Below are 21,881 nucleotides of genomic sequence, written 5' to 3' on the forward strand. Positions count from 1 at the left end.
TGGTATGTACCTTTTGTAGTCCATAATAGTGTCCTAGTTTGGTGATTGCCTTCAGGATGAATCCGCATGTAGGGCAGACTCTGGGTGGCCTCTCTGCTCCACACTTCGTCTCCTTTTTTGCTCCTGTGAGTATTTTGTTCCCTTTCTCAGAAGAACCAAAGCACCATCACTTAAGTCCTCCTTCTTCTTGAGCTTCCTGTGCTCTGTGAATTGTAACTTCTTTATTTTGAGTTTTTGGGCTAACGTCCACTTATCAGTGAGTGCATACCATGTGTGTTCTTTTGTGATTGGGTTACCTCACTCAGGATGATACTTTCTAGTTCCATCCATTGCCTAAGAATTTCATGAATTCATTGTTTTTAATAGCTGAATAGTACTCCATTGTGTGTTTGTGTGTGTGTGTGTGTGTATTACCATTTCTGTACCCATTCCTCTGCTGAAGGACATCTGTGTTCTTTCCAGCTTCTGTCTATTATAAATAAGGCTGCTATGAACATAATGGAGCATGTTCTGGGTATATTCCCAGGAGTGGTATATAGCTGGGTCATCAGGTAGTACTATGTCTAATTTTCTGAGGAATCAATAAACTGATTTCCAGAGTGGTTTTACCAGCTTGCAATCCTACCAACAATGGAGAAGTGTTCCTCTTTCCCCACATCCTCTCCAGCATCTGCTGTTCCCAGTGTTTTTATCCTAGCCATTCTGACTGGTGTGAGGTGGAATCTCAGTGTTGTATTGATTTGCATTTCCCTGATAACTAAGGATGCTGAACATTTCTTTAGGTACTTTAGAGCTATTTGAGTTTCCTCAGTTGAGAATTCCATGTTTAGCTCTGTACCCCTTTTTTAATAGGATTATTTGACTCTCTAGAGTCTAACTTCTTGAGTTCTTTGGATACCTTGGATATTAGCCCTCTATCGATGTAGAGATCTTTCCCCAATCTGTTGGTTGTCATTTTGTCCTATTGACAGTGTCCCTTGCCTTACAGAAGCTTTGCAGTTTTATGAGGTCCCATTTGTCAATTCTTGTTCTTAGAGCATAAGCCATTGGTGTTCGGTTCAGGAACTTTTCCCCTGTGCCCATGTGTTCAAGGTTCTTCCCCAATTTCTCTTCTATGTGTCAGGTTTTATGTGAAAGTCCTCGGTCCACTTGGATTTGAGCTTTGTCTGGTTTTATATGTAGATCCTTCATCTACTTGGACTTGAGCTTTGTACAAGGAGATAAGAATGGGTCCATTTGCATTTTTCTGCATGCTGACCTCCACTTGATCCAGTACCATTTGTTAAAAATGCTGTCTTTTTTCCCACTGGATGTTTTTAGCTCCTTTGTCAAGTATCAAGTGACCTTAGGTGTGTGGGTTCTTTTCTGGGTCTTCATTTCTATTCCATTGATCTTCCTGCCTTCCTGCCTGTCCTCATACCACTACCAAACAGTTTTTATCACTATTGCTCTGTAGTAAAGCTTGAGGTCAGGGATGGTGATTCCCCCAGAAGATCTTATTTTTTTTAATTCTTTTTTTTTTTTTTTTTTTTTTTTTTTTTTTGCAATCACACCAGGGTCTTTATTTACTAGTTCAAGCTCCGGCTTAACTCACCACCAACCAATAGGACGGTTACGAAGGAGAAAAGCCCCAAACACTCATCAGGACAACGGTTTATAGAAAATGGCAAGCGAGGGATGAGGAGTGAGGGGTGAATGTTTCTAGCCTGACAAGCATGTACTTGACATGCTACTGTTGCCTTTTATTTATTTGATATATTTTCTATTTACATTTTAAATGATTTCCCCTTTTCTGGCTCCCCACTCCCCGAAAGTCCCATAAGCCCTCTTCCCTCCCCCTATTCCCCCATCCACCCCTTCCAACTTCCCTGTTCTGGTATTGCCCTATACTGCTACACTGAGTCTTTCCAGAACCAGGGGCTGCTCCTCCGTTTTTCTTGGACATCATTTAATATGTGGATTATGTGTTGGGTATTCCAAGTTTCTAGGCTAATATCCACTTATCAGTGAGTGCATACCATGATTGATCTTTTGAGACTGGGTTGCCTCATTTAGTATGATGTTCTCCAGTTCCATCTATTTGTCTAAGAATTTCATGAATTCATTGTTTCTAATGGCTGAATAGTACTCCATTGTGTAAATATACCACATTGCAAAGGGAGACAACTTTGGAGATAGAAAACCTTGGGAAGAAATCAGGGGCCATAGATGCAAATATCAACAACAGAATACAAGAGATAGAAGAAAGAATCTTAGATGCCGAAGGTACCATAGAAACCATGGACTCAACAGTCAAAGAAAATGCAAAAATGCAAAAAGCTTGTAACCCAAAACATCCAGGAAATCCAAGACACAATGAGAAAGCCAAACCTAAGGATTATATAGCATTAATGAGAGTGAAGATTTACAACTTAAAGGGCCAGCAAATATCTTCAACAAAATTATGGAAGAAAACCTAACCTAAAGAGAGAGATGCCCATGAATATACAAGAAGCCTACAGAACTCCAAACAGACTGGACCAGAACAGAAATACCTCCTGTCACATAATAATCAAAACCCCAAATGTACTAAACAAAGAAAGAATACTAAAGGCAGTAAGAGAAACCAGTGAAACTCTCAATAACTATAGATAGAGAAACCAAGATATTCCATGACAAAACCAAATTTGCACAATATCTTTCTACAAACCCAGCCCTACAAAGGATAATAGGGGGAAAACACCAATACAAGGAGGGAAACTATACCCTAATAACCTTCTCTCATCAAACCCAAAAGAAGATAACCACACAAGTATAAAACTAATATCAAAAATGATAGGAAGCAATAATCACTACTCCTTATTATCTCTTAACATCAATGGACTCAATTCCCCAATAATTCTTTTTTTATTGAATTTATTTTTTAAATATATTTTATTGAATATATTCTTCATTTACATTTCAAATGTTATACCCCCTTCCTGGTTTCCCCCTCCCCGAAAACCCCCAACCCATCCTCCCACCCCTTGCCTCCAAGAATGTGCTTCTCCACCCAACCCACTCCCACAACCCCTTCTCGATTTCCCCACACTGGGTCCTCTATTGAGCCTTCACAGAACCAAGGGCCTCTCCTCCCACTGATACCCAACAAGGCATTCCTCTGCCACTCTTTTGCCTGGAACCATGTGTATCCCTTGGTTAATGGCTTAGTCCCTGGGAGTCCTGGGATGTCTCGTTGGCCAACATCGTCATTCTTCCCATGGGGCTGCAAACTGACCCCCCAGGTCCTCCAGTCTGCCCTCCAACTCCTTCATTGTGAACCCCTCTCTCAGTCCAATGGCTGGCTGCTAGTATTCCCCTCTGTGTATCTGTAAGGCTCTGGCAGGGCCCCTCCGAAGACAACCATAGCAGGCTCCTTTTGGTACGCACTTCTGGTCATCCATAGTAGTTTTGGGATTTGATTTATAGGATGAATTCCCAGATAGAACAGTCTCTGGGTGGCCTTTCCTTCCGTCTCTGCTCCACACTTTGTCTCCATAGTTGTTCCTGTGAATATTTTATTCCCTTTCTCTGAGGAATCAAAGCACCCCCACTTTGGTCTTCCTTATTCTTGAGCTTCCCGTGGTCTATGAATTGTAACATGTTTATTTTGAGCTTTTGGGCTAATAGCCACTTATCAGTGAGTATATAGCATTGTGTTCTTTTCCAGGAGATCTTTTGTTGTGGAGAATAGTTTTTGCTATCCTGGTTTTTCTGTTTGTCCAGATGAGTTTGGGAATTTCTTTTTATAGCTCTATGAAGAATTGATTTGGAATTTTGATGGGGATTGCATTGAATCTGTAGATTGCTTTCGGCAAAGTGGCCATTTTTACTATATTAATCCTGCCAATTCATGAGCATGGGAGATCTTTCCATCTTCTGAGATCTTCTTCAATTTCTTTCTTGAGAGGCTTGAAGTTCTTTCTGTCATACAGATCTTTCACTTGCTTGGTTAGAGTCACACCAAGTTATATGATATTATTTGGGGCTATTGTGAAGGGTATCATTTCCCTAATTTCTTTCTCAGCTTATTTATCTTTTGAGTAGAGGAAGGCTACTGATTTGTTTGAGTTAATTTTATATCCAGCCACTTTGCTGAAGTTATCAGCTTTAGGAGTTCTCTGGTGGAATTTTTGGGGTCGCTTAAGTATACTATCATATCATCTGTAAATAGTGATAATTTGACTTCTTCCTTTCCAATTTGTATACCTTTGACCTCCTTTTGTTGTCTGATTTCTCTGGCTAGGACTTCAATTACTATATTGAATAGATAGGGAGAGAGTGGGCAGCCTTGTCTGGTCCACGATTTTAATTGGATTACTTCAAGTTTCTCTCCATTTAGTTTGATATTAGCTACCAGTTTGCAGTATAGCCTTGATATCTCGAAGACTTTTATCATGAAGGGATGCTGATTTTTGTCAAAAGCCTTTTCAGCATCTAAAGAAATGACCATAGGTTTTTTTCCTTGAGTTGGTTTATATAGTGGATTACATTGGTAGATTTCCATATATTGAGCCATCCCTGATCCCTGGGATGAAGCCTACTTGATCGTGGTGAATTATCATTTTGATGCATTCTTGGATTTGGTTGGCCAGAATTTTGTTGAGTATTTTTGTATTGATGTTCATATGGGAGATTGGTCTGAAGTTCTCTTTCCTTGTTTGGTCTTTGTTAGGTTTAGGTATAAATGTTAATGTGGCTTCATAGAATGAGTTGTGTAGCTTTCCTTGAGTTTCTATTTCTATTTGAAAATCTGGATGAAATAGTCAACTTTCTAGATACATACCAGATGCCAACATTAAAACAGGATCAGATAAACCATCTAAATAGTCCCATAAGTCCTGAGGAAATAGAATCAGTTGTTAATAGTTTCCCATCAAAAAAAAAAAAAATCCCAGGACCAGATGGGTTTATTGGGAAATTCTATCAGATCTTCAAAGAAGAGCTAATTCTGATACTCTTCCAACTATTCTCCTAAGCCTTTTGCCCAATTTATATATCAACTTACTTTGCCCCCTAAGATATCTACTGGTGCAATACTCATGCAGTAACCCTGATGTCAAATGGATGTTTGGAAGCAGACAAACTTCAAGATGCCCTAGAAAAAGGAGGAGGACGAGAAGGAGGGGGAGAAGAAAAGTCACATAGAGTCCTCCTCCTTATCATTTCTTTGAACTTTTATTAACAAAAACTCATTTTTGTTATTAAATGAAAGCAAACATTTCTTTAAATCCAGAGAAAACCATGGCAATATCCTCAATCCTGTGGGAATGACTGCCAAGTTCATGTTTTCTGAACACAAATGGTCTTTTCCTTGTGAATTTGGAACTAGAAACAGTGTGGTAGAGTTAGCCACAGTGCTCATGCTTTGAAGAAATTAATACATGAATCACTCCATCCTTGAAGTTTTACTGAATCTATGCCATAAAACATGAAATCCAAGTTAGGAGGATGGCTTAGTTGATAAGCATTCCTATCAGATCTTCAAAGAAGAGCTAATTCTGGAGGACCGGAGCTTAGATCTCCCATACTTATATAAAAAGTCTGCGATGGACATGTTGCTCTCTAAAGTAAGTATCTGGTCAGATTTTTGAAAGTACATACATAGTAAACATTTCAAAACCATGGCTTTGTTTCTATTTTCTCTGGCTGCAGGCTTTTTATAGTAGAGTTGCCAGGAATACCATTAATCTCCTAAAGGCCAATCTTTTCCTAAACCGATTGACCCTCAAGCACAAAATCATCCCAGCCCAGGCACATAGCCAGACCTCACTGCTGTTTTCTGAATGATTTATGTGAACTGTGGTGCCTTATGAAAAGCCCTGAAATGTCTCTGCATGTAACTTGTTTGCCTGTGATTTACCGTGACATCCTATCTCAGTGCTGGGAAGTTACGGAAAACTTTTCTGAAATATTTGCTCCCTCATTCATCCTCCACAGCCTATGGCTCAGTTATCAGTGACCTCAATTTTCTGCCCTGTTGTTTTTCAAATTAAAAAATGCATATGGGCAAGTCTCTCCGCAAAGTCACACATTAAATAACATTACCCAATAGATCATTATCCTGTGTGCACTCTGCCATCGCCAATGGCGACGTGACCTTTAGAATGAAGGAGAGCATCATGCACTCACTGAGAACCTGAAAGCTGTACCATGACCGGCATTCTTGAGGGCCTCTGGAAGGCTTACTTTCCAGCACTCAGAGAGTACTTGGGGGCCAGTGAGTGGTCATTGCCAAGGCTTCTGATGCCCCTAAGACAATAACCAAAAAAAAGTGAATGATGGTAATGCTGTCTGGTTTAGTGAGCCAGATATCTATTCAGAAGACTGAGCTTACATAGAAGTTCTGACTTACATAGAAGAGTAGGAGAGGGAAAGGGCCCACCTAGATGGGGGACTTGTCTAATAAAGGAGGCAAGCAGAAAAAATGCTGAGGTGAGTCAGTTAATCGCAGGGAACCCCAGGAATCTCAGCTGGCCACTACCAATTCACATTAAGTAAGAATCATTGTCCTCCCCCAAAAGCCAGGGGAAAAATAAACAAATTGAATACCTTCCTTCTTTAGGAGACAGTTGTTTCTTCTGCTTTCAAGGTATAAAGAGGATGGTTTGCTGTATATAATCATCAAGGAAAGTGATGTCAGGAACAGATGGACCCTCAGTGTTTCAGTGTTGAACAATATTTTGCATAGAGGGAGAAATAATGTTTTTCACATGTATACAGTAGCCTAAAAGTATTTTCCTCTGGATTCCATGTGTCAGAGTAAGTCTCTAAACAAACCGAAAGGCAAAATAAAGTAGTATTTATAAAATGTCCAGCGAAATGCCCAATAAACTTTCAATGGGCATTTGCTAATATCATTATTAATATCATAATCAACATCACTCTTGTTTTCTTCTATTGAATAGTTATTATTGTGTGCAGTCAACTGTACACAGATTTGCATGAAACTCTTTGTCCAAGGTAATAAAAGTGAAGAACTCCTCTCTACTCAGCATATTATCACCATACTGACTCCATTTAAACCACAAATTGTCAACAATTAACTTTGATCATTTTATATCAGGCACCAGAATAGTTGTTAGAAAACCATTTCCAGTCCTCTCTATCAACCACTGATTCATAACCTGGGGTTAATCTTACTCTTTCTGCGCTTCAGTTAGAGAAAGGGTATCTCTAAGTCACTTTCACATCTAACAGACCTTGGGGTAGTAGAGGAGGAGATATTACAGAAAAACCATTATAATACATTGCATTCACTTTTAATCTGTCCTTGGAAGTCACCTTACTTCTGCCCCAAGCAAGCTTCCACATCTTGTTTAAGAATGTCATTTCATAGAGTAGTAGTGCAGGGTGCAGAAATGTCCACTGCATAGTATCAGTGCTGTGGATATTAAATATTTACTAAGGATAAAACCCTGCCTTGACCCACTTGCAGATTGAACTTTTAAATGCTGTTCTGTAACACTGAGAGATAACTGTTGTCTTCCAATAATCTTTCACTATTTGTAGTGCCTTTGACCTTCATGCAAATGCTAAAGCAAAGGAACTCAAAATTTGTTTTCCCTTATTTATCCCTGGGCAGAACCATCTGATACAAGTAGCATTCCATCAAAACGTGTTTTTTCCTGAGGTAGTCTTGCTGTAATACATCATCAAAGTGACAGCCAGTATATTGTATATTACAATAAAATATCCCCAGAGCAAAGGTACATGTGATGATGAATTATGCTAATATGTTATTGTCATTATGTTATCAGTACTGGGAGAGTGATTTAGTGAGATACATCATCAGTGAGAGATTATCTGATTTCTTATTACTCAAAAAATGACACCATCATGGAAAACTCCCAGCAGATTCAGTTGATGAATAGGGCTGGTGGCATTCTAGTGCCAGAACTAATGTATAGTAGTATATTAAGATGTCCTTTAGAACTGAAAACAAGTTAGAGAAAGATGAGTCCATGAGGGGAGGTTGTGAGAGCACTGTCTATTTAAATATTATTACTGTAGATAGATAGATGATAGATCTATAGGCAGTAAAGTGTAAACAAAGAGTCATCCTTTGTACTTCATTTAGACTTTGGCAGAGATCTAATTCTCCTTAATTATCACAACTAATTTCTCTTTAAGAAACACAACTAATGAGACATCATCTATTTTATGCTATTGGTTAGTCTATTACTCTATAGTCAACAGATAACACTTTCTTTTCTTTTTCTTTTTCTTTTTCTTTTTTTGATGTTGTTGTTGCTTAGTTTAATACACTCATCCCAAAGAAATTCAGTGGAATTTTATTTTACTTCAGAGTCTTAGAAAAAGAAAACCTCAATTACAATGCACATGTTTCAATGGAAAGATAATATTGGGCTTAATTCTATAGACAATTATATGGGTAAAATGTGCAAATAATTGTGCATTTACATTTAATATAGTGTCTTTTATGTGAATATCTGTTAATAAATTAAAAGTACATTGTATTCAAGAGATTAAAACTGATGCTTCAAAATAAAAATTAAAATAAGTAAACATATTAAGCATATGCAAATTAGAGATTGTAGTATTATAGTAGTATATTTTTCTTAAATAGTCTTTCAGGTTATGAAGCTTATAATATGGTTTCAAGAGCATTATACAGTTTTTGCAGAATTCTAGTTTTATTTTTTCTATATTTCCTAAAGTAATTTTATAAGATATATTCTTTATTTACATTTCAAATGTTATCCCCTTTCCTGACTCCCCCCCCCCCCAAAAGCTCCCTAACCTATCCCCATCCCCCTGCTCACCAATTCACCCAGTCCTGCTTTCCTGTCCTGGCATCCCCCTATGCTGGGGCATCAGGATTTCTCAGGACCAAGGGCCTCTCTTCTCATTGATGTCCAACAAGGCTATCCTGTGCTACATATGCAGCTGGAGCCATGGGTCCCTCCATGTGTACTCTTGGGTTGGTGGTTTAATCCCTGGAAGCTCTGGAGGTACTGGTTGGTTCATATTTTTGTTCCTCCTATGAGGCTGCAAACCACCTCTGCTCCTTGGGTCCCTTCTCTAGCTCTTCCATTGGTGACCCTGTGCTCAGTTCATTGGTTGGCTGAGAGCACCCACCTCTGTATTTGTCAGGCACTGGCAGAGCCTCTAAGGAAATAGCTATATCAGGCTCCAGTTAGCAAGCACTTGATGGCATCCACAATATTATCTGGGGTTGGTAACTGTATATGTGATGGATCTCCAGGTGGGACAGTCTCTGGATGGTCTTTCCTTCAGTCTTTGATCCACACTTTGTCTCTGTATCTCCTCCTGAGGGTATTTTGTTCCCCCTTCTAAGAAGGACCAGAGTCCTTTGGTCTTCCTTCTTCTTGAGCCTGTGATTTATGCCTCAGATAACTGAACCAATCAGCTATTGCTAAGCCCTTTGTTGAGATAACAACTAATTTATGCCAGTTATAAGCTGATCATTTTCACCAAAACGACCTTATACAAAATCTTGTATATCATAGGCACTCAAAATAAATGTTAAATTTTATTGAGCATTTTCTTATAACTTTCTATATTCACAACTACAGAAATTACAGCAGACAGACTAAAAAAGTCAGATGCCACTGACTGTAAGTAGAAAGTTAAAAATTCCAGCACCAGGAATGGATTGCCACTACTACAGCTGGCCAGTGGGGCTGCATAGACCCTGAAACATTGCATGTTGTTGTTCTGGGGCTCGTGGTTACTTTCCAGAGTTGGTAGTAAGATCCTATTGCTGAAGATACTGTGTGTGTGAGTTATAGGACATGAAAAAATCAAACTAGTATGTACCTGAAAGCTTCATCCCTAATGACTAGCGTCCATAATACTAGAAGGTGCTGCTTATGATACCCAAGGAGAAAAATAAATCATTAGTCTTCCCCAGCTAATGTACGCTACTATAAGAACCAGCCTTGTAAGATATATCTCCACTAGTGCAACAGTGCCATTAATGTTACAGAAGTAACCAACCACTTTCCATTTAGATTTAAGGCCTGCTCTACAAGATGACACCCATGCCTGGTATCATTATTTGGAGTTCAGAACCTGTGGCTAGACAAGTCATAAGTCCTAGAGGAGGATCTACTATTACTAATCAGCTAAAATGACATAATAGTAAACTGAAACTAATGGGTATAACTCCTTATACCTATAATTAGCATATCCCTCAACCTTTAGCAGAGAAGCTTCCTTTTGCTGTAAATGACAACTAACACCTGGGCCCAGAAGTAGTCAACTTACTGAGATATTAACCTACAGGATTCTCACCCCTAACAGAGACATCTGTATTATGCATATACCCCTTCCAAGTCTCAAAAAAATCACTGAAGATGAGGGCATGGAAAGATTGTAAGAACAAAAGCAGTTGGTGATTACAAGAAAACTGCTTTCAGACACAATGGGGCAATGGCGCATGCTGATGGTTATGACAGCATAGTTAAAACTTATGCAAGCTAATATCCACTTATCAGTGACTGCATTCCATATGCCCAGAAGCTCTGAATACCCAAGACACAATTCTCATATCAAATGATTCCCAAGAAGAAGGAAGGAGAGGGCCCTGGTCCTGGAAAGGCTTGATCCAGCATTGTAGGGGATTACCAGGACAGAGAAGTGGGAGGGTTTGATTGGGGAATGGGTGGAGAGAAGAGGGCCTATGGGACTTATGGGGAGGGGGAACTGGGAAAGGGGAAATCATTTGGAATGTAAACAAAGAATATAAAAAAACGTACGCAAGCTCAAGCCAGACGACATTCCAGTGTAGATGGGAGAGGTATTCGGGAGGTTCTACCCCCACCTGAGGAGATATCGATAATTAATAGCTTCTGACGGAGGGGTGTCATCTTTAAGGATATGGTCCCTGGAAACTCAAACACACTTCAGTGTGTGGCAATACACCCAAGAGCATGTAGCCAGCCATAATTAGACAGAATAGGTTTTGTTTAAAAATGAGGACACAGTGGTGGGGGACGCACAATGCAGGAGGCATGGACGTGGGAGCAAAGGTAAGCATGGTTGAAATAAAAAGTGTGAAATCCTCAAAGAATCGGGTAAAGCAAAACTGAGCTCCCACACTGCCTGTGGAAACCAAAGGCATAGGACGTATTAAATCACACCAAGTGCAGAGACCTAACCCCTGTGGCCACAGACTCACCGTGTTCTAACCCGTGATAGGACTTGAAGTGCCAGTTTTTAATTTAAAACTAGATCCTCTTTTCTCATATTAGAACGGGTACCAAGAGACCAGGATCTCACCTTTAAACTCACTGTCATTTTCCATCAAATTCCCGTAGCTAATTAAAATTTCCCCAGTGGGCCACCCGACTTAAGATGAGCAGTTTTACAATCTCCCATATTCCCCAGCGAGAATTCCTCCCACCTTAGCTGCTTTCTTTCTCACAGATCTGAGCGTGGCGCCAGAGAGCATCTCCTCGAGCGTTTGGATAATGTGGATAGCACAAATTCTCTAAGCCTTGTTGGGTTTTTTTGTTGTTGTTGTTTGGTTTATTGTCCTTGGCATTTTGGAGTTATGGTCAAAATTAAGACAGAAGGATTCCTATTTTTAACATTCATTTAGAAAAGCATAGGCCATTTTTCTGGAGCCTAAAAAGGCAAAGGTAGAAGAGTGTGTCGCTTCCGGGAATGAGTAGGTACATCTCTTCATCAGCAGTGAAATCCTAAAAAGATGGATGTGTCTCAGACCTCAAGAAATGTTTCAGGGTCACGAAAGGAGTTTTTCCTTCAGCTGATTTATGTGCGCAATTTCGGCAGGGTGCCTGTTCTGGAGTGCTTCCAGGGACCCACTGGTTAGATCATGATGAACTCAGCACCATCCTGTCAGCGTTCAATTTGGCTTCGAGGTGTGTTATCAATTTCCAGAGCATCTAATACACTTGGCTGAACCAACCGGACAGGGGTCACTCTGCAGCCCAGCCATCACTTTATGCCAGTCTATCCCAAAGGTTATGGTGCTGCAAGCCCACTTCCTAAAGTGCTTGCATCTAACGCGCTACAAAGAAGGCAGCCTGAATCAGTTGACTGAGTATTCGAACCTCTTGTACATACCTTGGCTGCCCTTGGTTTTATTGCTACAGTGAATGAAGATATTGATTTTTTTTCAGGGATGAAAGAAGAACTTTACAACTTAGCCAACGGGTCTTTATTTTAGTTAACTATCTACTAATAAAGAAATAAGTACTCTCTCAAGAAAGAAAATATATATTATCGGCATTCAAACTGCTTCATGATTCAGAGTACTGGAGACTGAACCCAGGGTCTTGAGCATAAGAGTTCAGCACTCTACTGCTGAAGTGTGCTCTCGAGCCTTTGATTTTATTTCAAACATTATGTTATACCACATTCATTATATTATGATATATTTGAGATGGGGTTTTACCAAGTTGTCTAGGCTGGCCTTGAACTTACAGTTCCCCCACTTGAGCCTCCCTAACCTGCGCCATTTGTCTGAGTTTGCCTTTATATGCTGGGTGAAATAGTTCCAGTGCTCCAGAAAGTATAATGGTAAATTCCAAAATAATAACACAAATGAATACATAAAGCACTTACTATTTATATAGTAATTTATTCAAGTTATTTTATTGGATTTTGGCACAATGTTAGCACCTTTAATATATAAAAGAAAAGGCAGAGTTGACAGGATGGTTCAGCAGGTAAAAGAATTTGCCACCAAGCCTGATAATCAGAGTTCAATCCTTTGGACCCATACAGTAGAAGGGTGGAAGGAATTCTCTGCAAGTTGTCTTCTGACTTCCACATTCATGCTGTGGTACAAGACCACAAGTATGAGCACACACACACACACACACACTAAATAAATGTAATTATTTTTTTAATTTAAAATTTTAATTTTAATCTTTGATGGCAGAGGCCTAAATCTAAATATTGTCCCTATTTCTTGGTCTGTTTCCCTGAGTACTTTTTCTCCTCTTTCCATCCTTCCTGTTCTCTGCCTCAAGTGGCAGAACAGTCTCTGTTAAGCCCTGCTGAGTGGAGGGCTTAACACTCTCAGCTTCCCTTTGAGTCCACGGGTCCCTCACACACTGCTGGGCAAGGCAAGCTTCTGCTGAGTCATCATCTTAGTGAGGAATTATCATCCGGTGTTTACAAATGAGCAGACCGAGGCTCAGCAAATTTGCAAGGCCAAATGTTACAGAGCTAGAGAGCAAAGCATTGGGTACGAGAAGAGGATTATAGAAACGCTAGTTCTCTGAGTGTGAACTATGAAGAAGGGCATTAGTCACTCTAGAAGAGCGCAGCATACAGTATACAGTAAGAGACACATTGTAGGAGTAAACACTTGATCTCACGTCAACAGCTGGTTTCTCACCTTTGCTCTGTACAGGCACAGCCATAGCCCAGCACATGCTAGGATGCACTCCCTCATTGTCAAGATAGATGATACAGAATGAGTATCACTTCGTGTTCTATTTTGAAATGACATTTTCCCTTTCTAATCCATTCCATATCCTATTCATCTCAGAGAACTAATGTACAAAGAAATCACAAGAATAATTACTCTTTCCTGAGATCATCTGTTTTATTCCCATTTTAGACACATCTTATCCTTTAGTCCATGCAATATCTCTGCAAAGTTATATATGAAAAAAGTAAGGTATGAACAGGGAAGGAAATTACCTAATGGCACAGAACTCACAAGTTACACAACCAGAGCTCCTATTTAAGCACTGTGACTCAGAAGTCTAACCTCTTAACCTTACACTTATCTCACAGTATTCTAAATAATATAGGATACAAAGCAGCAAGCCATGATGCATTGTGAAATCTACTGAAAAAGTCCAAATGTAAAATTTTTCAGGAATGTGAGGCCTGAGAGAATAAACTGTGCTTTACGGAATGGTCAAGAAATGTATTGAAACATGAAAATTAATTCCTTTTCCATATTCCCTTTGCACCTTTTTATTATACAAAGATATATTATAAGTACTCATATGAGCATTTTTCTAAATGCCTTTTGTCAAAGTTAGCATATGACTATAATTCACCTCCTGGATTTTCAGAGCTGGCAAAAGCAATAGTGATTCACAGATGACTCTTTTGGTCGCATTTCCTAAAAAGCTGGATCTCAAGAAATGGCCTGCAGTGATGATGCTGTACTGAGGTACAAATAGCTACTCTCCCGAGTGGAAGGAACATGTAGGTGCAACAGAGAGCATGTGAGGCAGGACCCTGTCTTGTGACTGTCCTTGCTGCTGTCTCAAAGAAAGACTAAAGATACAATGATTGAGAGACTACCCACACACGGCCAGCAGTTTGCAACAGAGCTGCATAAGCAAGAAGGCAGAATGGCTTCGTGCAATTCTTTTGTGTCTCTTGTTTACTACCTATCCGTGTACCAGAGACTGGAGATTCGTTCCTATGTGCTTCCAAGTTGAGTGGACTGACAATTTCCGTGGCCATATGTGATCCTTGAATTTACACTCTTCACTGTGGGCTTTCATTCAAGTCACACATTAATGGAAGTCACATAAGGTTCTGTAACTGATTTCCCTTCCTGTATGGTGGATCTGGCACACACAAGTCAAAAGTCTGGTCTGCCTCAAAGGTGAGGTATGGTCCACGAGTCAGAGGAGGATGATAGATACTGACATACGTCCTAATACTTTCGTGAAATAAGTCTATTAGCTCAACTACATAATATTTAAAGTCAAGGACACTAAGAAATTAACTGTCCTTTAAGATATAATAGCATCTAAGGTGTAAAGGATGAAGAAAATAACATATTAACATAATATGCAAGTACATTGAGTGCTTATAATATATATAGAATATGTATAATTCCTTTAATATTATAAAACACTGTCATAAATATAACTTAATCATAGTCAATGAATTTTCAGAAATGAGATCCTAAAATAGATATTTCATGGACCGGTGTTCCACTGATGGTAGAGTAGAGTTGCTTGGCCCAGTCCACAAAAAAAAAAAAAAAAAAATAGGAAACAGCACAAGAGGGAAGTAGAATGTTCACAAGCCTGCATGGGCCTGCACACCAGCCAGGGGGTTAGGGAGCACGTGGACTCTGATGGATGCTAAAGAACAGGGTATCCCTGAAGGTGGACAGAGTACAGTCCCCAAAACCTCTGCAGCAGGCAGCAACTGGTACCCAGGAAGGCAAACATTTCAGACATAGTTTATGGATTTTAGTGCTAATTATTCTAGTTACATTCTGATAAGTCCCATAGACTCTGCAGAGGTAGTAAAAATACCCAAGTATGAGAGATGAACATGGAGATTATATATATATATGGGGAGCATAAACTAATGGCTACAAAAGCCTCCTGTAGTGATTGGCCCATTGTTAAGGTATAAAGCATGAGTGTTGCCTGATGAAGGAAAGTGTAGGTCCCAAATCCTAAATAGGGGTCCTATCCAAGTACCAGTGGCGCTGAATGCTTTTAGACTATCAGAGAGCCAGAGGAGAGGTGTCAGACGACTCATACCATCATTCCTTCCTTAATTAGAGTGCATTGACAGTTGTATCTGCTTGTTAATACATAGTTTAGATGAGCAACAAATTCAGGTCTTCTGTGTTTTGTTGTATACTTTTGGTAATTTATTTTAACATATTTATCTTAATCACAGAATGCATAGAAAATTCAGTTCCAATTGTTAAAACTGGGCATGGTTACTCTTTGCCTTTTCCTGACAATATACGCCTACCCTCTACTCTTGTACAGTCTAACTTGCAATTTGACATTCACCTCTAGTCCTTTCCTTCTTCCTCTTCCAGCCCTCTTCAAGTATGAAGCAATCAGTCCCTTAAATTACAGTGGCAGGTGTAATGTATAGCTAGATGCTTAGCCATTTCCCCAGATTTAGAAATTCAGAACCTGGTTGAAAGTAATGCCAGGTATCTGCATCCCTAATTTGATGTTCTCAGAAGTAGCCCTTCCTGACAACTGGCAAGACTATCCTGCTCTGACGGTCTGACCCTTACACTCCAATTAAATATAAAAACAGATCTGAATCTCCTTCAGCCCGTCGTAGTGTCAAGGCTAGTATAACTTCACTGTCATGTAAAGCTCTTTAAATCAGCCTGCCAAAGAAATATGATTGTAGTACAGATTTTTAACATTCAGAGATATTCACTCCCCTTTCACTTACAAGGATTTTGAGGGTCAAAGCTATGCATTTTTATTAGATATTTTATTATCTTTCAACCTTTGTGAAGATCAATGTATTAGAATGGAGAGGGGAAAACGTTTTACTCCCTTGGTTCTAAAGTGAATTGGTATAAGGGAACTACTAATGAGGATTTTTTCTTTTATTACTTATTGAAAGTTCCTAGTTGACAAAATGAAAAAATGTTATAGAGGAGATGTAAATGTTGCTTAAATTCCATAATACTTTTTGAAACTCTAGCATCTGGTTGAACTAGATGAACTTATAGACAGGGATAGGAATATAGAGTTGTGAATTTTCTTAAAAGCATGATACTTCCCAGAAAGGCAGCAGCATGGTTTTTTGGGGGAAAAATAAATACTAAGAACTCTGACTTGTAAATCTAAGCACAGAGACAAACTTTTAGAGCTACATTTCCCATCTAACTGAAATGAAATGGGTTTCTTGTTGAGTGTCTGATGGTGGGTACTTGTAGTCTTTTTTCCATGGTGGATGGCAGACACAGCTCCAAGCTTTCTCTCTGTCTTTACTCCATGAGTTCTGAAGACTTGGTAGTCTACTTTCTACAACCATAGGTTGATTGAACGCTTCCTCTTTTTTAAAAAAAAATTAAAATAAAATAGTTATATAAACTCCATCAATTGACAAAGTACACTCAGAATATACCTAGGATTTTCTTTTAAAACAGAATTCCTTTTTTAAAAAAAGATAAATTTTATAGATTTAAGCTATCTTCCTAGCTTTATAACTGATAGCTCAGAGTCTGGTTTGCTTTTTTTTTCCCAGTGTGCAGATACCTAGGAGAAACAATTATTTTGGGTCTTTGGCCCAGAGGTTATAGTCTGTAGTCTGCTAGTCCATAGTCTGATGGCTGAATTGTTTTCAGCATAAAGTAAGGCAAAGCAACGTGGTCGGGAACATGTGGTAGATAAAACTTCTCACTTGTGGCAGTCAAGATGAAGAATCATGAACAGAAGGGGGCAAAGCGAAGATATACCTGCCAAGAATGTGACCCTGCTCATTACTTCCTCCTCCTAGGCCTCTCCTACTCATGTTTCTTGTATCTCCAGAAACAGTGCCATCAGCTATAGACCAAGGGCTTCAGTGCCTGACACTGTGGCAGATGTTGACACCCAGGCCACAACAGTCGACAGTATGAACAGCCACTCCCCTAAATGTCAGATGAGACACTTTCTTGAAATTACAGATATTAACATTTCTTAAAGCTGGGATTCGTAACATTAGTACCAAGGATGCAGGGTTGGAAACAAGTTGATCTCTGGAACTCACCAGGCAATCAGCCTAGACTACTTATCTACTTGATGATTCCAGGCCAGTAAGATACCCTGTCTCAAGAAAAACAAAGGGAAACAAAAGAAGTGAGAAACGTTATGATTGAAACACAATCTCAAAAATAAACAAAAAACCAACAAAGTCAACCAAGGTGGGGGCTGAAGAAATGGATCAGTGGTCCAGAGCACTTACTGTCTTCTGGAGAGGCCTACATAGGGTGTCTCACAACTGTCCACAGCCTCAACTCCAGGGGGAGTCCTGCCTCTGGCTTCCACTGACATCTGCACTCAGATGAATGACACACACTCATATATATAGTTTAGTTAGTTACTTAGTTAGTTACTTAGTTAGTTAGTTATAAGGTAGACAGAGAATAAATAACAACAACCAAGACTAATCTGTACACCTGCGCACACGTGTATCCACAAACACACAGTTCTTTTTTTTAAGAGATGATGCCGAATAAAGGGAAAGTCTTTTAGAGATTATAAAAGAGAAACACTGAATAACTGATTGGAGTCGGGCAAAGAGCATCCAGTCCCCAGGAAGCCTTTCTGACAGCCATGCTAATATAGCACAACACTGACAGGAGGGTTCCTCTGGATGCCAAGAAGAAGCTATTTGGGAAGAGCTTGTCAATAATGCAAAACTGGGCCAAAGGGCCCTGATGCTCGATTGCTTGCAAATGTCTATCCAAGCCTAATTGGAGGTGACTGAGCTCACAATAACAGCAAAGAGATGATCAGCCTAATTCTAATACAATTAATTCATTTAGAAGGAGCTTTCCTGGGATATTACTTTCAAAAGGAGCTTTTGGGGTTTAACATCTTAGGTATTTTTCTGCACGTATTCTATTTTTTTTTTCCTTTCTGAATTCTCAGGGCTCTGCCTTAAGCTCGGTTCTGTTTACCAGAAAAAGATGAGAACAGGGTTTACTCATAACAGTAACCCTACATACACAGTCGTGGTTGTCGGGGCTCCTCGTCCGTTGTCACCATGGTGAAGCTGAGCAAAGAAGCTAAACAGAGGTTGCAACAGCTCTTCAAGGGCGGCCAGTTTGCCATCCGCTGGGGCTTTATTCCCCTCGTGATTTACCTGGGATTTACGAGAGGTGCAGACCCTGGAATGCCTGAACCATCAGTTTTAAGCCTACTTTGGGGATAAAGGACTGTTCGGTCATCTGGATTTGGACGCAATCCAGCATAGAAGGTGTGTACTCCAGCTGGATACGAAACGAGACATCTTTTCAACACATCTGAGGCAGAGTGGAGCCTATACTCACTTATGATAAACTATCAAAATAAATATTTTTAACAGTGTTAAAAAAAAAAAACAGTAACCCTACAAGCACGCAGAGCAACGGATCCATCGCAAAAACCCTCCAACCACCTTGGGCTAGCTCATCACCAGGCACCCAAAGAGAAACAGGACAGGCCACCAAATAAATTATCTTGCTTTGTGCTTAAATAATGGATGAGGCCTTTGCAAACCATAACTGCCGGTTTTGGTTCCCGGAGCTGCTACAGTAGTTTGACCTTGAGTCCAATTGCTGTAGAGGAAGGCATCAGACCAGCGTGTCATCTTCTTCCCTGGGCAAATTAGTTGTCAAGAGGAAAATAAGAAATTGGACCTATAGAGTTTCACAGATGAGAACACGGGGAAAAAACAACCATACTAAGTGAATTTTCTTTTTTTCACCCAGTACTTGTCAATATAATGAATAAATAAATAAATAAATAATATTAAAAATAAAACAAAAATTCTTGTCACTAAATCATACAAAATAGCAAGGCCTTAGCAGCGTGGTAACTATTATATGTGTGAAGCTGACGGACCCTACGAATACCCAGATAACTGGTAAAACAGTGTCTCTGGATGTGAGTATATACTGCCATCGTAAATTAGCACTCAACCAACTAAATTAAGAAATGTTACCCTCGCTGGGTAGTGGTGGTGCACCCCTTTAATCCCAGCACTTGGGAAGCAGGCAGACAGATTTCTGAGTTCAAGGCCAGCCTGGTCTTCAGAGTGAGTTCCAGAACAGCCAGGGCTATATGGAGAAACCCTGTCTCAAAAAAAGAAAAAGAAAAAAAGAAAAGAAAAGAAATAAAAGAGAGAAAAAAAGAAAATTTTCCATCACCAAAGATGGTAGTCATCCTCCAATCCATTGAAGAGCTAAATAGAACAAAACATTGAAGGCTGAATTATCCCTGGCACATCCATCTTACCCGATCCTTCTGCATCAGAGCTGCTAGCTCCTGGGTGTTCAGACCTAAGCATCAGCACCAACAGCATCCTAAACCCTAGCCCTACACCCCTGTCTTTGGGTCAGCTTCAGCCTCACCCTTAGAATTATTCCTTGGGCTCTCCTGGATCTCAGTGCCTTCACTCAGGCTGAATTATGCCTCCAGCTCCCTCCCTCAATCTTCATGGTTGCTGGTGACAGGAGCATGGGGCTCTATGCTCTACAGCACATTAGTGCTTCTCCATAGCAAATTCTCTCTCACACGCCAACACGACTTCCTGTTAGTTTTCTTTTTATTGGAGACTGACATTTAAGCATGAAGTATAAATACATGGTGGTTCTAAAAAAGAGAATTTTCCAAACGTAACATTGTTTACATGGTGGATTTGGACTCCTGTGTTCAACAGAGTAAAGGTCTTACATTCTTCTTTGTCTTAGCTCATCTGTCTGCATCTGCCTGGCCACACTGTTTTGTCCAATTGCATTCCACATATCTCAGCAACTCTAACCCATCTCTTTCTTTTTGGACACATTTCTACTCTCCTATGCCTAATCCCTCTCTTACCCACAATTTATTTACAGTTCAGCCTTTCATAGAGTCCTTGCCTAGTTCTCCTTATCTCTTGGAAGCCCTCACTTACATCACTGTGCTTTTCATAGTCCATGGAATCATTTACCACATGTCATTCATCACCCATTAGATAAGTGTACTACTGTTGCTTTGTGCTATATTGTCAACATTTATTTAGCTAATATTACCTGAGCAGCTATTATGATCATGCTCATTTTTAAGAAAATGTCATAGAAACAAGCTAACAAGACCTCTGCCTGAACACACAATTAGAAGTTGTCAGCATAAACACAGTGCAAGGAGAGCAGAGAACCGGAAAGAAGAATGGCCGAGAAAAACAGCACAGAGGAGAATGGGAAATATGGAAAGACGCTCAAGACAAAGGGTTTCACTACAGGGACAGTGTGCACACCTGGCAAGGAAAGTAGGCGTTTGATTAAAAAAGATGAAGGCCAGAGCATCTCTTTAGAGAAAACAGCAAATTCAAAGGGGCGGCAGGATGGAACTGCACAATGTATCCAAGGACTTTGAATTGTTTTGAAATTGCTCCTACAAAGAAGAGGCCCAGGGTTGACATCAACATCTTGGTTTGCCTAAGAAATAGGCCTAAGATATCTGAAGTGGTTTTTTTTTTTTTTAAATCTGGATGGGCTTTCTTTTATTTGAAACTATCCTTTGCCGCTGGCTTGTGATAATATTTGAAGACGATAAAAAACTCTTTCTTGCTTCATTCCGCTCTGCTCGCAGACAAATCCATCCAGATCTCGCCATGCCATGGCGTTCAGCACTTCCAGCACTGTCCTCAGGAGCCATCTGCTGTCCATGAGAACAAGGCTTCAGAACCCAAATGATGCACTTAAACCAGAGCAAAACAAGCTGGAGGCTCATTGCAAAAAGCATTGCTTTCCCAAAATGTATTCACTGGGAAAATCTGCTGTAAAATAGTGAATATTTTATGCAAGTAAAATTAGACCTTCCAACCTGCTCGGCATGACGCATGATTGCACACACGTACTGCAGGTGATTCTGCCAGAACTGAAGCAATTTCATTTTTTTATATTAGACATTTAGTCAAAAGGTCAAAAGGAAGATTTAGAATCCATGGTATCCCTGTACACTTTTTAAAAAATGGATTATTTACACCACTTTTTAACCACAAGATGCTATCTCTAAGCCATAAGAAAATAGAAGTAGAATGGAAACAAAGAAAAATAAAACCAAATCATATATAATTTTGCACTTAGAAATAACAGCAGATACAAATAAATGGTATAATTCAGTTTCTGGGAAGGTGTCCTCAGTGAAGAGACCATCATGAAATCCCAGTGCTCACTGTTAAGAATAGTTAGCCAAGTTGCTGGTACCTCAGACTGCAAGCCATCACTTCCTTCCTTGGACTCCAAATACAAGCAGTTTCAGGAAGGTTGTTAACTCCATGGACGTTTGGTGCTATTCCACCTGCTGTCCCTTTGGGCTTGCTATTTTTCGGAAGAGATGCCCTGGCTGTCCTCTTTAGAACTACAGTTCCTACTTCGCTTCCCAACTCTACAAATCAACTCTGTGGAGATGCCCTTCTCC

The 21,881-nt window shown here is 39.8% G+C and overlaps 2 protein-coding genes across 2 annotated transcripts in view; both read left to right on the forward strand.

Moving 5' to 3' along the window:
* Epha6 (EPH receptor A6) overlaps positions 1 to 21,881 on the forward strand; it is a 993,878-nt gene that overhangs the window by 922,880 nt on the left and 49,117 nt on the right. The gene's annotated exons all lie outside the window — the stretch shown is intronic.
* LOC127666157 (mitochondrial import receptor subunit TOM7 homolog) lies at positions 18,450 to 18,812 on the forward strand. The gene has a single exon (XM_052158908.1). The coding sequence runs from the start codon at positions 18,484 to 18,486 to the stop codon at positions 18,649 to 18,651; it is 168 nt and encodes a 55-aa protein (XP_052014868.1). The 5' UTR covers positions 18,450 to 18,483; the 3' UTR covers positions 18,652 to 18,812.

The sequence above is a fragment of the Apodemus sylvaticus genome, chromosome 15 (genome assembly GCF_947179515.1).
Source record: "Apodemus sylvaticus chromosome 15, mApoSyl1.1, whole genome shotgun sequence".
In the NCBI taxonomy this organism is placed as follows: Eukaryota; Metazoa; Chordata; class Mammalia; order Rodentia; family Muridae; genus Apodemus; species Apodemus sylvaticus.